General features: G+C 36.1%; 1 protein-coding gene across 4 annotated transcripts in view; it reads left to right on the forward strand.

The window, feature by feature from the left end:
- Window positions 1–415: 415 nt before the first annotated feature.
- The window catches only part of WASHC3 (WASH complex subunit 3), a 55,266-nt gene continuing 38,363 nt past the window's right edge, over window positions 416–17,318 (forward strand). The window contains exons 1-4 of one of the 4 annotated variants that reach the window (XM_034987723.1): window positions 416–817; window positions 1,438–1,536; window positions 10,857–10,922; window positions 13,661–13,768. In XM_034987723.1, coding sequence (XP_034843614.1) covers window positions 767–817; window positions 1,438–1,536; window positions 10,857–10,922; window positions 13,661–13,768 — 324 coding nt within the window. In that variant the 5' untranslated portion in view covers window positions 416–766. The remainder of the gene's footprint in view (window positions 818–1,437; window positions 1,537–10,856; window positions 10,923–13,660; window positions 13,769–17,318) is intronic. The other 3 variants (XM_034987726.1, XM_034987725.1, XM_034987724.1) reach the window with 3 other exon arrangements.

Genomic DNA, 17,318 nt, shown 5'->3' on the forward strand with positions numbered 1-17,318 from the left:
GCAGAGACTATTCTCCATCTTTTCAATACTAAGCATCTTGGTTGGTACATAGGAGGGGTTCAGATTTTGGTTTGGTGGCTGTCCTAGATCCTATAGGTATTAAGCTGCACAGTCAAAATCTGAGCAAAGATCTTCAAATCCCTGATGCAAAGTTCTGTCAGGTGTCTGTGTGTTGTACCTTTTTGATGATCTAAGTGGATGTCATTTCCATCGGCGTTTGCCTCACTTGTAGCATTTGACATTTTATTTCAAAATTTTAAAGTCCTTAGGAAACAAGTTTTGTCTCCTCCTTCAGGGCATAAAACTCTTCAGTGCAGCAAGTTCAGTCTTTGTATTGCCACAGGATCTAGGAGCGTATCCGGCACTTGGGATTTTAAAAATGCATATGTTTTAAATTAACGAATGACTTAGCTATTTAGATTACAGAGAGGGGTAAGCAGGGATAACTTCAACCGGACTCAGTGTTTCCTTTTTTTTTTTTTGCCCCCTTTTTAAGACTTTACTGCTAAAACCGCAGCCTTGCCCCACCCCGCGCCTCTGCGTCTGACGTCACAATCCAGACGAACTACCAATCCCAGAATGCCGTGCAAAGAGGCGGGTTCTACGGGAGCAGCCGAGTGATTGGCGAGCGGAGGCGTTTCCTTCCGGTGGGAAGGGCGTCGGAGGCGGGGACTAGGGGAGGTGTTTGGACATTATTACCGGGTTGGGCGGGCCCCGTCTGGGAGGGGTTTGTGGGTGAGCCCTGGGTCCCCCGCCCGCTGAGGAGATGGATGAGGACGGGCTTCCTCTCATGGGGTCAGGCATAGACCTGACCAAGGTTTGTAAAAGACCTAGTTGAAATTAGGCGACCTGGGAGTAGGATGGGGAAGGGACGCTCGGTTCCCAGGGACACCCCATCTCTCCATATCCAACTCTGTCCCTAGCGCCGGGCGTCTCTGGTCCCGTTCTCGGGGGGTAGAGTCCCACAGTTTAAAAAGGGGTCCCTCCTGATCCGTCTAAGGGGGTGGTGTGCCTTTCCCGGCCTTCGCTTCCCGTGTTAGGAGTCGCTCTACGCACGGGTTACACGATGGCGACACGGGCAGGTTACGACCTCTAACCCCACCTCTTTTACTTAGTCCCCAAGTTTTTTGTGTGTTTATGTGTGTTGCCTTTACCTGCTAAAGTTCACACTTGTGAGTCCAAAGTCCTTTCTCAAACTTTGTAACTTAGGTCACCATCGGACACCCCACCCCCCCAGTTTAGGAGAACAAGTTAGTGACTCTTTGTAGTACTTCGAGTAACTCCTATAACATAGCAAAATGCCCTGTTATATGTCGAAGGGATATATAGATATAGAGAGAGAGAGCGATATGTATGTACATATATAAAACTGATGTCAAAGGGTTTGCACGGGGTACTTTGTCCTGTACAAATCATGTTTGTTTTTACATAACACAGGTGCCAGCTATTCAACAGAAAAGAACGGTGGCATTTCTAAACCAGTTTGTGGTGCACACTGTACAGTTCCTCAACCGCTTTTCTACAGTTTGTGAGGAGGTAGGTCTGGATACTGGCTTAATGAGTAGCCTAGAAATCATCTTGCACTTTTAAAGGTGGCAAATGAGTAAAACAAGAATTACAATCTCCCTAATTCGTACCATCACCTCTTGTCATCCAGTTATTGTGTTAACATACCTTATATCCTTCTCGATTGTATACCATCAATCTTGCATCCCACCTCTGCTGAATTAGTTTTTAGAGAACTTTGTGAGATAGTTCACTAAGGCTTATGTGACAAAAGAGAGCAAAAGGAATTCCCAGATTTCACAGTTGAAAACATTTCTTTACTTTGAAATTTGTTTCTCTTACCCCAAAGATTTACATTTTTCCCCCAAAGACTTACATTTTTAAGTACACATTGTTTTCAGTTTATATTGAAATTATTGGGGTGTCTAGGTGGCTCAGTCAGTTAAGTGTCTGCCTTTGGCTCAGGTCATGATCCTGGGGTTCTGGGATAAAGCCCCACATTGGGCTCCCTGCTCAGTGGGGAGTCTGCTTCTCCCTCTGCGGAAGGAAGGAAGGAAGGAAAGGAGGGAGGGAGGGAAGGAGGGAGGAAGGAAGGAAGGAAGGAAATCTAAAAAAAAAAAAAAAGTATTTAACATTCCTTGATCCATAAGGTGGTTGGGGAAGTAGCCTTGAAACATAACGTTAGTATCAAATATCATTATGAAAATAATAAAAATACTTTGAGCAAATGACTAGTTAAGGATTAGGTACCAGATTCAGAGACCCCTATTTTTTTCTTAAAAAGCCAAAAAAGAGAATGGGAAAGAAATAGAATAATGGGTTGAAATTGGGTTTAAGAAAGGAGAAAGAGGAATAAAATAAGATCATTCACAGGTGAGTCAATAAAAACAGTATTTAATTCATTCTGTTTTATTTTTAAGGTATAGTTTTTTTTGTTTTGTTTTTTTTTAAAGATTTTATTTATTTATTTGAGAGAGAGAGAATGAGAGAAAGCATGAGAGGGGAGAGGGTCAGAGGGAGAAGCAGACTCCCCACTGAGCGGGGAGCCCAATGTGGGACTCGATCCTGGGACTCCAGGATCATGACCTGAGCTGAAGGCAGTCGCTTAACCAACTGAGCCACCCAGGCGCCCGATTTTTAAGGTATAGTTTTAGCAAGTAGTTTTTGTGAGATGTATTAACAAAAATTGCATGGAGACAGGAAAACTGTTTTCATTTGTGTAACATCTGTTATTTTTGTCTAATTAGCAGTCTCTAGTCCAAATCTCTTCTGCCTTCTCACTAAAACAAAAGAAAGTGAAATATATGATAATTGATAAAGGAATTCAGTTCAATATATTTCATCTAAGAGACCCAGAGGCTAGGTGCTTGCTCCCATGAGTTTTATCTCATACCACTGCCTCTCTAAATGGGATATAGAAATGACTGACTAGCAGTAAACCAAGGATTACTGGAATTATTCCTTCACTTTTTATACCAGGGTAGGTAGTATGGAGAGAATCAATTCAAGGATTGTTAGCAGAGAGGAGCAAATACTCCATCTCCGTACTCTTCATCACCAGGTTAAAAAAATAAAATAACCAGCAAACACACCTATGAAAGCAGCTCCATTAAGCTGCCCTGAGGCAGGGGTAGCCCCTCACCTTTGTGGTGCTTAATAATTTTCACTGCTGAAGTGAGTGCTGAAGACTAGATCAAATACAACAATAATCCTCTCTTGTTTATTGATTGCTTATGCATTATCAAAGCCACCTGATTCACTCTTTAACCGCCTTCTGTTTCTCTCTCAACTTTCCCTCAACTGTTTTGAGTGTATCACTATTCTCTAGCTCTTCCTTGAACCCTAGAGAAAAGTTTGTTGACCAAAAACCCATGAAGTTTAAAGGTAGTTTATTGCCTTTTTCTCCTTAATGGATGATAGTCTAGAGTTGACTGTAACTCATTATCTCCTTAATGGATGGTAGTCTGGGGTTGACTCTAGCTCATTATTTACAATTCATATTTTAGCAGTTTGGATATTTATGTCAGTTGTAGACTGCTTGCTGTGATGACAGTAATATTTATTGTGTGCTTATTCTGTGCTAGGCGTTGTGCTAAGTGCTCTACATGTATGCAGTCATCATAGCCCAGCCCTTTGAGAGAGGTCCAATTTTCTATTTTTTAGAAATACAGAAATTAAGATGTAGGGATATTTAAATTATTTGCTTAGTCCTTATTCAATCAACATATATTTGTGCGCATAGTATTTATAGCTGCAATCACTATTCTTACTTGCCCACACTCACACACAAAGTAACAGAGTTGGGGTTCCAACTCTGATCTAGTAACTGGAAAAACCAGAAAGGTTTCACTCTTCTGTTAATATCGCACCTTCTGATCTGGGCAAGAGGCATGTTTACATCATTTTCAAGTGAGAGACTGCAATGAGCTATTTCAAAATTTATTTTTTAGATTTGTATTCTCTTCTTTGGTATGCCATATCCATGTGATGTCTTCTTTACACGATAAATTCCAAAGATATAATATATGTATTCAAATATCAAGTGCCTTTTTTTTCTCTTTAAGATCAATGTGATTTTTCAAAATGAGTTGTTGTTTGTTAATAGCACCTATTAGACCTGTGGTCCTTGTTTAGCTAAAGCCTTAAACGAGCCAAAATGACTATGTATCCCTCAGCAAAAAAGGAAACTCAGATGTTATTTTTTAAATTGGAAGTGAACTGGGGGAAAAGAAAAAACCTGGGGTTTTTTGTTTTGTTTTGTTTTTTTGTTTTTCCCATCATCTGCTTCGAACCAAACCCAAACTGTAACAACTTCAGTCACAGCTAAACTCAACCTGGAAGTAAATTTGAAACAAATGGTTCGGGCTCTTTCTTCATCACTAATACTAGTTTTAGAGTTCTCTAATAAAAAGAAAAGTGAAGAACTTAACTTTTTAAAAAACTTTCTGGATACCAGGGTACTTTGTAACTCTTCTAATGACTAGAACCAGGATAAGAAGAAAGATTGGAAGACAGAGAAAAGACAGTAGTTGAGGGCGCCTGGGTGGCTCAGTTGGTTAAGCGACTGCCTTCGGCTCAGGTCATGATCCTGGAGTCCCGGGATCGAGTCCCACATCGGGCTCCCTGCTCAGCAAGGGGTCTGCTTCTCCCTCTGACCCTCTTCCCTCTCTTGCTATCTGTCTCTCATTCTCTCTCTCTCAAATAAATAAATAAAATCTTTAAAAAAAAAAAAAAAAGAAAGTAGTTGAATCAGACCCAAGTTACAAAGTTCTTCCTTCACAAATCCCCAGTAAGCATTTCTATTCTGGCCCTAATCAGAAAAATCTTATGGTGGTCCATTGGGTCTGCAAATTTAAAACGGGATGGGGTGAGGAGTGTAAAGCAAGTTCTATGCATATTACAGATAAAACTGAGCAGAAATTAAACCTTATAATGAATTTTAAAGTCAGAGGTATTCTGTAAATGGGGCAGTCACATGTGTTATTTTGACTCAGACTTGTGACATGCCTAGAATAGGGAGTTTTTAATAATTTTTTAAATATTCCAAACTGTTTCTTTTTTCTAAATTTTTTAAGAATAGGAAAAAATACTGAGAATTCTCATATAACCTAAAAAATTTTATAGTGCTTATCTTCTGCATCGAATTTTTAAGCCCACCATTGGGCTTAACCTTCAACCAAATAATCTTGCTTAAAACTATATTTACTGCTACAACTTTTACAACTGCTTTTACAACTTTTACAACTGCTGGGCTTAAGTGTCAGATGAAGATTAATAAAACCATTGATTGCTTCCCTTTCTGGCTTATAAGACATATTCAACCCAGTGTGATATACCAAGGGATCCATTATTTTAAAATGTTGTTTCTCTTTTAGAGAATTGGATATGCAAACTGGATATTTAACAAACCTGAAAAGCCACAGTGTTTTATTTTTGTTTCCATGTTCAACTATTAACTCCATACTTCTTCCTTTCATCTTCTTTTTCACTTTAATAAAATGCACTGCCTTAGAAATAGGTGGGTGATAAATCAAGAAATTTTCAGCTTATCTGGCAAACTTCAGGTACCTTGCAAATTCCCTTATTCTCCCAAACCAAGATATTTCAGGTTTGCTTTAAATCCTTACAAAGAGGATGCCTGGGTGGCTCAGTCGGTTAAGTGTCAGCCTTCAGCTCAGGTCATGATCCCGGGGGTCCTGGGATCGAGCCCCGCGTCGGGCTCCCTGCTCAGTGGGGAGCCTGTTTCTCCTTCTCTTCCCTACTTGTGCTCTCTCTCATTATCTCTGTCTCTCTCTCTCAAATAAATAAAATCTACAAAGAAAAAAATTTAAATCCTTACAAAGATAAGAGGATGGTTAAGTAGATGGGAAAGACTGTTATCTTTCAATTTCCTCTTTCTGCTAGAACTTTCTGAGGTGGGGACAGTTACTGTCATTGATCATGTTACTTGTATCCATAGTCATCTACACTTTAAGCAGTGGTTCTCAACCAGGGAAGATTTGGCGATATCTAGAGGTGTTTTTAGTGGGGTAGATGTCAGAGATTCTACTAAATATCCTACAGTGCACAGGAAGCCCCTTACAACAAAGAATTATCCAGCCCAAAATGTCAATAAAGCCAAGGTTGAGTGGTTTGGAGTTGTAGAGGGAAAATGCAGGAGGCATAAAAATCTTAGAAATGAACTTCAACAGCCCAAAAATGAAGCCAGGTATACTTTTGTCAAGTTAACAATGGCTTTCTAAAAAATGTGTATTTATGTATGTTATAGCAATAATTTCATGGGAACAGACCCAAAAATACTCATTATGCTGAATTATCTTTGAAAAGCAGAGGTTCTTGGGGCACCTGGGTGGCTCAGTCAGTGAAGTGTCTACCTTCAGCTTGGGTCGTGATCTCCAGGTCCTGGGATCGGGTCCCACATCAGGCTCCTTGCTCAGCACAGAGTCTGAGTTTCTCTCCTTCTGCCCCTCCCTGGATGCTCTCTCTCTCTTTCCCAAATAAATAAAAAAAAATAAATCTTAAAAATAAAAAAGAAGAAAAGAGAGGTTCTTAATTTTGCTATGGAACCTTTGGCAGTCCAGTGAAATGAAATTAATATTTTTAAATGCATAAAATAAAATGTGTAGGATTGCAAAAGATACCAATTACGTACTTTAAAGATCTCAAAATTGTGATATAGTAATATGTCCTATATTAAAGTGTTAAATTAGGGGCACCTGGGTGGCTTAGTTAAGCAGCTGCCTTCGGCTCAGGTCATGATCCCAGGGTCCTGGGATCGAGCCCCACATCTGGCTCCCTGCTCAGCGGGAAGCCTGCTTCTCCCTCTCTCACTCCCCCAGCTTGTATTCCCTCTCTCGCTGAGCCTCTCTCTGTCAAATAAATAAAATATATTTTTTTAAAGTGTTAAATTATATAATCCAGATAATATATTTAACATGTTTAATATTTTAGACTCAAAATCCAGCCTTAGAGAAGATGGATAATACCTTTATGGATAATAAAATAATACGATTTATCCACAACAAAAATCTTCCCTAGCCAGGAGGAAAAGCCTTTTGTTGATCTGATTTCGAGAAAATCAGTTATATCCTGGTTCTAAGCTTGGGGTACATGAACTTGGATAGGGAAAAAAACCTCTATTTTTATTTTTATTTACCTCTAACTTCAATTTCACATTTTCTTTAAATTTAGTCAGCAAAGGGGCACCTGGGTGGCTCAGTCAGTTAAGTGTCTGACTCTTGCTTTTTGCTCAGGTCATGATCTCAGGGTGGTGGGATGGAGCCCCATGTCGGACTCCATGCTCATTGTGGAGTCTGCTTGAGATTCTCTCCCTCCCTCTCCCTCTGTGCCCACCCTCACTCACATGCTATAAATAAATAAATAAATAAATAAATAAATAAATAAATAAAATAAAATCTTTAAAAAATTTAGTCAACAAAAATCACTTATATTGGGCGCCTGGGTGGCTCAGTTGTTTAAGCGACTGCCTTCGGCTCAGGTCATGATCCCAGGGTCCTGGGATCGAGTCCCACATCAGGCTCCCAGCTCAGCGGGGAGCCTGCTTCTCCCTTTGACCCTCTCCTCTCTCATGCTGTTTCTCTCTCACTCGCTCTCCAATAAATAAATAAATAAAATCTTTAAAAAAAAAAAAAAACACTTATTTCACTGTTTCCTTATATTTCACTATTACAGTTCTTAGTTTAGATATCAAAGATATTGAAATAAATTATTATAAATTAAAATATATTGACATTTAGATCAGTGTTAATGTCTTGCATGAATAAATCATTCATGTAATCTTAAAAAAAAAACAGGTCATTTCATTTTGGTGAGATTTTGATAATCATAGATGAAAATGGGTAAAATGAGTGCCAAAACAAAAGGGTGATATACTAGAAAAATCTGTATCCAAAAAAATTGAGGATTACTGCTCTAGAAAGTATAACCTTTTTTCCAAGCCTCTTTAGTCTTCCTTATCAACAAGCAGTTTTCCAAATAAACCTTTTCATCATTATTTGCTTATTTGCCAAGTCTTGTATTAAAATCCTTAACCTATCCTGTGTGAATATTTGAGTACCCATTTAAGGACAATTTAGTTTTATGATCTAACCCTGAAAATTTTTTAAAAATAATTCCAGATAAGCAACATCTATTTTAGAAAATTAGATCAGAATAATTTGATTCCTTTTTTTTAGCACAGTAGCATCTTAGTCTTTGTGAGAAGAGGATTGATTACTTATTAGCTTTGAATAACAAAAATTCTATCTTTGCAATGCCTAGGAATTTTCCATCTTGGTGTCTTTTTAATTACGTTTTGAGATTTTTTTGTTTGGTTTTGGTTTGGGGGGCGGTTTTTTAGTTAATAAACTTTATCTTTTTTGGAAAAGTTTTAGGTTCACAACAAAATTGAGCAGAAGGGGTTGAGTTCCCATATACTCCTTGCATCCCTGAGTTCACAGAGCACAACCTCCCCCATTATCAACATCCCCCACCAGTGTGGTACATTTGTTACAATCTACATTGACACATTGTCATCACCCAGAGTCTATGGCATCATGTTCTAACAATGTGTAATTCTTTCAAACAATGTAAAATTCTTTAAAAAATAGTATCTGGAGTTGGAGTGTTTGAATTCAGATTATTTTACTTGTATGAAAACTGAGTTTTCCCTTCTTTAAAATTGGCATGATAACAGTTCCTGCTTTATACATTTGGTGTGAGATTTCAAATGATATGTTGCATACACAGTGTAGCATAGTAAGGTAACTGCTCAGATGTTTACAATGATGGTGATTATGGCTTAAAAGTACATTTATATAGGAGCGGCTGGGTGGCTCAGTCAGTTAAGCATCTGACTCTTGATTTTGGCTCAGGTCATGACCTCAGAGTCACGTGTTGGGCTCCTTGCTGGGCGTGGAGCCTTCTTAAGGTTTTCACTTCCTCTCCCTTTGCCCCTCCCCCTTCACCCCTTTCAAGGGTGCATGCTGTCTAAATAAATAATAGTACATTTATATAAATATATCTAAACAAAAATTAATTTTTTTAAGGATTTTATTCATGTATTTGACAGAGAGAGAGATAGCAAGAGCAGGAACACAAGCAGGGGGGATGTGAGAGGGAGAAGCAGGCTTCCCACTGAGCAGGGAGCAGGATGTGGGGCTTGATCCTAGGACCCTGGGATCATGACCTGAGCCGAAGGCAGACGCCTAACGACTGAGCCACCCAGGTGCCCCAACAAATATTAATTTTTAATTCATCTTTTTCTGTGTTTATTTTAATCAAACCAATATAAGTATTTTTAGATAAGCTAGAAATTATCTCACTTTACAAATTAATTTGTTGTAGGAATTCTGCAGTTACTAAGCTCTGATGAATTAAAAGACTGATGAAATTTGCAAAAATTTAATTTTCATGATTTCCAGGGAAACACTTAAAATTTGGAGAGGAATTCATTCTATATGATGTTTTATAAACCTGTATTTATGTTTACATTAAAGCCTTATGTGAACAAACGCTAGAAATCAAAGTTAAACTTAGCTTTGAGTGCCATTTAAGACTAGATTCTAGGGGTTCTGAGTGGCACAGTCGGTTGAGCCTCTGACTTTCAGTTTTGGTCCAGGTTGTGATATCAGGGTTGTGGGATCTGGCCCCAAGTTGGGCTCTGTAATGGTCACGGAGTCTGCCTGAGATTCTCTCTCCCTCCTTCCCTGCCCCTCCCACTTGTACTCTCTCTTTCTCTCTCGAAAATAAATAAATAAAATGTTTTTTAAAAACTAGATTCTAATGTTTCATTTCTGAATTATAGCTTTATAGATACCAGGTTGCTCATCTTTAAAGTGTCTGTGAAGAAACTCTAACTCTACTGTGGCTGCTTTCATTTTTTTCCCCCTCTAAATGTGGGCAAAATGACCATTTCTTGGGGTGTTAAAATTCTGCTTAGGAGTTAGTCAGGATCTTGATAATATCCTAGAAAGCAGTCAGAATGCTGCACATCTGCCAACTAGTAAATGGGCCAACTGCTCTTGGACTGTATCACTGAGTATAATAATGTTTAGGATTAAGGAGTTTTAAGTAAATGCTCTTATGGATCATATTTTATGATGTTACTTTTACTTGTGTGGCTGTAAATAGTACACACACATACTGGTAATTGTACAGAATAACTAGAGCATGGTGAGCTTTTGGTTCTGTTTTATCTTGGATTTTGATGGTAGGTTGATTCCTTTTGCTTGTTAGTACTCTGATTTTTTCTCTTTGTTTTATTTCTTTCTAACCTGAACTGACTCATCTTCTAATTTCATCATCTTTTAACTTTCAAACTTAAAAAATTTAAATTTGGGGCTTATTGTATATACTAATTGTATATACTTGTTTAAGTAACTTAAAAAGACAGATCTTGTTCCAGCCTGTGTTGAGCTAATTTTTATTCTTGCTTTCTATGAAGAATTCCTTCATTCATCAACAAATAATTATTAGACTCCTGTTAAGTTTCAGGTACTGTTCTGGGCATGGGGGATATGGCAGTGAACAAAAATCTCTGTTCTGGAAGAAGTTTACATTCCGGTCACAATGACTGGTTATGGCTCTCATAATGACTTTGATAAGGCTGATAAGGTAATTTTTGCTTACCTGTGAATACAGTTTTGTAAAGTAGCCATGAAACATGCTAATGAAGATAAGAGAATTCTTGAGCTCCCATTCCTACTCATGTAAATAAGAGAATAGTGTATTAGAAAATGACTAATATTTAAACCATAGTTTTTTTTTATTTTCAAATCTGCCCTTTGTTATCCTGTTAACAGTTCATTTCAGTCAGACTTTATTCTTATGTTCTAATCTTTCTTTTCCAGAAACTGGCAGACCTTTCTCTTCGTATCCAGCAAATTGAAACAACTCTCAATATTTTAGATGCAAAGGTTTGTATTTCTGAATAATTTATAGTATAGACTTTGCTCCACATATATCACCTTCTTAGTCATACTTAACTTTAATTGCATTTGGGAATGAATTCAATTTAGCTCCTGCATCCATTAGGTGGTACAGTGTTTTTTGTTTATTTTTAATTCATTAAAAAATGCAAAGAAAATGATACTCATTATGAACCCTTAACTGAGTTTGTTTAAATGTACACATGAATTGAGATTTCATCATTCTAGTCAAAAACATGTGAGTAAAATGTTAACAAATTGGGGTATTCTGTAGTTCACTTCATTTGATGGAAAATTCACAATTATAGTAATCATTTGATAACACAGTAAAAATTATATAAAACTTCAGATGCCTCCAGAGCAAAATTTGGAGAAAATATCAGCTATTTTCTATTTGCAAATATATTGAATGCTAATGAAGAATACCAATTTTGATGTCAGAAATTACATATTATAACTAGCAAAAATGGAAAAGAGTTTTGATGTGAAAGCTTTCAGTTTCGTGTTTTCCCTGATTATAAGATAATGGAGACACTAGTATATTTTTGTGACTTTGTCCTTTTATCAAAAAAATTAATCTGAAAAAATACGTATTTAATATTTATGGGGAAGTAAAATGGCTAAAGCTTTAGCATAAGGATCAGAATGTCTAGTTTGTACTTTCTATATCTTGTGGACTTCAGCCACTGTATTTCAATCAGAACGTTTCTGTAGCTTGGAAAATTTAGGATACCTGGCCTTGACCATGTTGAACATATTCTGCTAGCAGCCATACCTACTCGAAACTATTTGGGCCATGGCCATTGTGCTAAGTACTGTCATCAGTCAGCAGTTCTCAATGAATATTGCTGCTTCAGATCTTATTACCATTGTTTCTTTTTTTTTTTTTTTTTCATTCTTCATTATGAGTTTGTGCCTTATTTTAATATTTGGGGAATTCTTGAGTTAGAGTCCATAGTCACAAGTTAAGATACTGTATGGACAAGTTAGCCTTAATTATTTCCATAGCCATAAAATTAATCCCTCATGTTAGCCAAACATCTGACAATTGTCTATCACTGATACCAGAATGAAATCAGAAAAGAGGGTTTGCCTGGGTCTTGCAAATCCAACCTGAAATACATAACCACTGACAGCATGCCCATCTTTTATTATGAAAAATAACACATTTTAGTAACATTTGGTGGTAAATGATTAAAGAAAGAAAAAAATAATGAGCTATGTCAGACATTAAAATGTGATGACAAGAGTTTTGTCAGTTCCCAGATAATTCAAACTTAAAATGTGCTGCAAAGGACTTTTTTTTCTACAAAATATGTTTAATAAAAAATTTTTTACAACAACTTCATGAGGTAAGTTTTCTTATCCCCATTTTATAGGGGAGAAAATTGATATCTAGAGAGATTTACGAAGGTTACATAGCTTGTGACTTAAACCTAGGCAATCTGACTCCAAAGCCCATGCTTTTATTTCTTACACTAGGATTCCTTATGTTTTTTAAAATAATTCCCGGGAGGCTAAAATTAACAAGTCAGGAAACGACAGATGTTGGCGAAGATGCGGAGAAAGGGGAACCCTCCTACACTGTTGGTGGGAACGCAAGCTGGTGCAGCCACTCTGGAAAACAGTGTGGAGGTTCCTCAAAAAGTTGAAAATAGAGCTACCCTACTCCCCAGCAATTGCACTACTGGGTATTTACCCCAAAGATACAAATGTAGTGATCTGAAGGGGTACGTGCACCCCAATGTTTATAGCAGCAATGCCCACAATAGCCAAACTGTGGAAAGAGCCAAGATGTCCATCGACAGATGAATGGATAAAGAAGATGTGGTATCTATATATATATATATATACACACACACACACACACACTGGAATATTATCATCAAAAAAACGAAATCTTGCCATTTGTAACGATGTGGATGGAACTAGAGGGTATTATGCTAAGCAAAATAAGTCAATCAGAGAAAGACAATTATCATATGATCTCACTGATATGAGGAATTCTTAATCTCAGGAAACAAACTGAGGGTTGCTGGAGTGGTGGGGGGTGGGAGGGATGGGGTGGCTGGGTGATAGACATTGGGGAGGGTATGTGCTATGGTGAATGCTGTGAATTGTGTAAAACTGTTGAATCACAGACCTGTACCTCTGAAACAAATAATACATTATATGTTAAAAAAAAAAAAAAAAGAAGAAGAAGAAGATAGTAGGAAGGGAAAAATGAAGGGGGAGAAATTGGAGGGGGAGATAAACCATGAGAGACTTTGGACTCTGAGAAACAAACTGAGGGTTCTAGAGGGAAGGGGGGTAGGGAGATGGGTTAACCTGGTGATGGGTATTAAAGAAGGCACAAATTGAATGGAGCACTGGGTGCTTTATGCAAACAATGAATCATGGAACACTACATCAAAAACTAATGATGTATGGTGATTAACATAATATAATAAAATAAAATTTAAAAAAATAATTCATGGGAAAAGAATGGTTACGAGTGACATTAGATTTATGAGAAATTATTCAAAAATATTTTATTTGTGAATGCCTTTCACTTTTAAATAGTTTATGGCATGGAAAATTTCAGACACCTAAGATGAGATTTTATAAACCCTATTCCTGTAGGCTTAAAAGCTTAAGATAGCTATCTAAAATTTACACTTAGAAACTTACAGCAGTTAAGCAGCTAATATTATTTTCATATGCCAACATTAATTTTCTTTTCTCAGTTGTCATCTATCCCAGGCCTAGATGATGTCACATTTGAAGTATCTCCTGTAAGTGTCACTGGTATCACAAAAGAATCACATTCTGAAACCACTTCAGAGAAATCACAGGTAAGTATTTAAGTTCCAGGAAGCATGAGCAGATCTTCTTGGTTAAACCAGACAAACCTAGTAGCAGGTTTGAAAGAAGTTAAATAAGGATGTAAAACTTTGAATAGTAACATTTTAAAACCTTGAGATAGAAAAGGAAGTTTGAAAAAGTTAACTGTTTTATGTTATTTTGAAGAACTCCCTGAAGTTAATATTTTCTTTGCCTGTAAAAGAGAAACTATACACAGGACTAAGAGAAATCTTGAACATAATAATGTTCTTCAAGTTCACTATGGACATTTTTCCTACATTATTATAAGAAGGATACTTTTAAAATGTTTTATTATAAAAGCCCTCAAACACACACAAAAATAGTATAGTACAATGAGGAACTAAATGCCCATTACCTAGATTCTCCAGTAAAGATTTTGTTACATTTGCTTCATCTTTCTTTTTATCACTTGCTAAAGTGAATCCCAGGCATCATATCATTTCACTGCTGTGTAATTCCTTGAGCATCTCTAAAAAGTTCTGGCATTTTCTTGTATAACCACAATGCCTTTATCATACACAATATAATTAACAGTAATTCCCAAATGTCATCCAACCCCTTGTTACTCAAAGATTGCTCCAGACACCAAGCAACATGGGCATCACCTGGGAGGCCTTGTCAGAAACACAGAACCTCAGGCTCCATCCCAGACCTACTGAATCAGAATCTATATTATAACAAGATCCCTAGGTGACTTGTAGACTCTTAAATGAGAGATACTGATCTAGAAATATCAAGTATCTAAAAAATGTGGTTTTGGAGTTGATTTGTTCAAATCAGCATCCTAATAAGGGCCACACTTTACATTTGGTTCTTATGTCTTAATGTTCATTTATGCCCTGTATACATTTAAATTTGATAACTACTTTTTATGTCAAGAAATAAAAATTCTCATTGTTGCAGAATAGACCGTCTCTAGTAGTGTATCTCAGTGAGGCATTAAAATTCAAAATAAAATAATCACTAAAATAGTGGTCTGTCTAGTAATACTGAACAAACTGACTTCTTAGCTATATGAGATTCTGCATTTGTACCTGGAGATACTTTTCACAGGATATTTTTTAGGTTATGATTACATTGGCTGTGATGATAATGACAAACATGCAGAGGGCGCTTACAGTGTACCTCCGAGGCATGCTTCTAAGTGCTTATCAGAAATTAACTCATTTAATTATCACAACAGCCCTATGAAGTAAATACTATATTATCACTGCTACTTCACAGGTGTGTGAAATGATACACACAGAGGTTAAGTTACTTGCCAAGGTCAAAAGAACAAGTGTAAGAGCTGGAATTTTAACCCAGGCAATCCAGTGCCACGAGTCCTAGCTCTTACCTGCGATACTACACTGTCTCCAGCACCTGTGTTGAATTCATTCAATATATTGAACACACATGGTATGAGGCCATGGGAGGAGCCATAAATTTAGGTATAATATGTTTTGGGGGAATGAAATAGATGACCATTTACTTAACAATTAGATATTAGAAAATTTAACATTCATTTAATTAATATACCAAATTGCATTATGATGGCCATTGGGATATATATATAATATACAAGAAAAAATCCAGATGTTTTAGACATCATAAGGTCCTTTCAATTAAATGTGGACCATACTTTTTCTAAAATAAGGCATGTATAAAAAATACTAAGAAAATGTTTTCACTCTACCTAGTAGTTATTCTTCAGTGGATATTAACCATCATTATGTTTAAGTGGTATCTGTCTAATTTTGAATATTAATTTTTTCAGGTGTTATTATGAATTCCATCTATAATATGTATCTTAAAACTTATGCAGTTGTGTTGGTCCTACCTATTTAAGGTCTCAAAAAATTTATTACAAGTAATCACAGCTAAATTTTCTAAAATTCAGTATAATCTGGTATATTTTGGCAATTTTATTTAAAAACTATATATTAATTCACTTGGAGAATTTATAAAGATCTGTTGGCTTCCTGGGTTTAAAAAATTGTGGTCAAGTTACATGTTGAGTAACTTAATAAGATACCTGTTCAGCATGTTCTTATTCAAATCAACTTCTTCTTTCTTCTCCATTGTTATTGTTATTTTTTATGTAAAATATTTTGAAACGGACTTAAGTGCTGCTTAACACAGAATTTCCACCAGCATTACAGTCAACTCACTTATCTGATAAAAGATAATCATGTACTTTTTAAATCACTCATTCATTTCAATCTCTAATCTGTACGAGTCAAAGACTCGAGGTTTGCGTACTGATTTTTCTGCAACTTTAATTTCATGGTTCAGATCTTATCATTACTCACAATAGAACATCCAATTGTGGAGATTGAGAATAAAATGAAGGACAGTTGAGAGATATGATAGAGGATTTAAGGGGTCATTCAAATAGCAAAGGTGTAAATGCTGACATAATTAAACCTTGTTGAGATCTTGGTTATTAGGCAAAGTTAAGGCTGAGTTTTGAAATTCGTTAGTCCTATGTATAATTAATTCTCATTTGTTCCATTGTGCTATTGTATGAGTTTATTGTCCATAATTTTTTTTAAAAACATACTTGGGTCTTGTTTGAATTTTTTTATTTAATTAAATGTTTTGGACTTTTTGTATTTATGTATTTTAAAGATGAATTATATATATATATATATTAATATGGCTACTCACTTTTGTATACTTAGTGTTATATAACAGGAGAAACCTAAGGAATTTTTGGATGTTTTATTTGGTTTAGAGTTTTCAACAGGTTTAATTTATATTTGGATTATCTGAGGAAAAACCTTAATACATAATTCATATTCTAAAACCTATGAATATTTAAAAGTATTTCTTGATTTATCTACATTTCAGCATAGACATGTAGACATACAATTGATTTCATTCTGTTAAGGAACTTCCTTGTAATGCTAATTTATAGATAAGGAGTGAGAATTCACAAAAGTAAACTTACTCTAAATGTTCAGTTTGATAGAAAAAGCAAGAACTGTATACAGACAGTTCTAACATTGCACATTAGTGAGGACAGGATTCCAATATGGACAATTTTCATTTAACAGAGTACCATGCAAAATGAGAACTGCCTATATGATAAAAGCATTTTTATCTAAAAAGACCATTCCCCAGTATTCTTTAGTGTAAGTAGATTAACATTAATAGTTCCATCAGTAGCTGAAATATACAAAACTAGATAATTTTGTCCGAAAAATGGGTTTCTCTTCCACAGATTCTCCATGTAGTGCTTTCTAAGATGATAGAATAGCCATATACACTTAGAGTAAAATTATTTAATAAATGAGGAATTGAGTTGTATAGATGGTAGATACCTAGAAAATCAATTTACTATCTGCTAGAGTTAACAATTGGCAAATGAAATAGTTTTATTAGCTTTATTAAAATTTTTATTAATATGTCCATCTATAATTCGTGTGTTTTTTGGCACTCTGGGGACAACTAAAGCAGAATTCTATTTTTTAATGTCATGAATATATTTGCATTTTTTAAGGAACAGTATAGGTTGATACTAAGTGGAACTTCCTC

This window comes from Mirounga leonina, unplaced genomic scaffold (genome assembly GCF_011800145.1).
Source record: "Mirounga leonina isolate KUSES-001 unplaced genomic scaffold, KU_Mleo_1.0 Mir_418, whole genome shotgun sequence".
Taxonomy (NCBI): Eukaryota; Metazoa; Chordata; class Mammalia; order Carnivora; family Phocidae; genus Mirounga; species Mirounga leonina.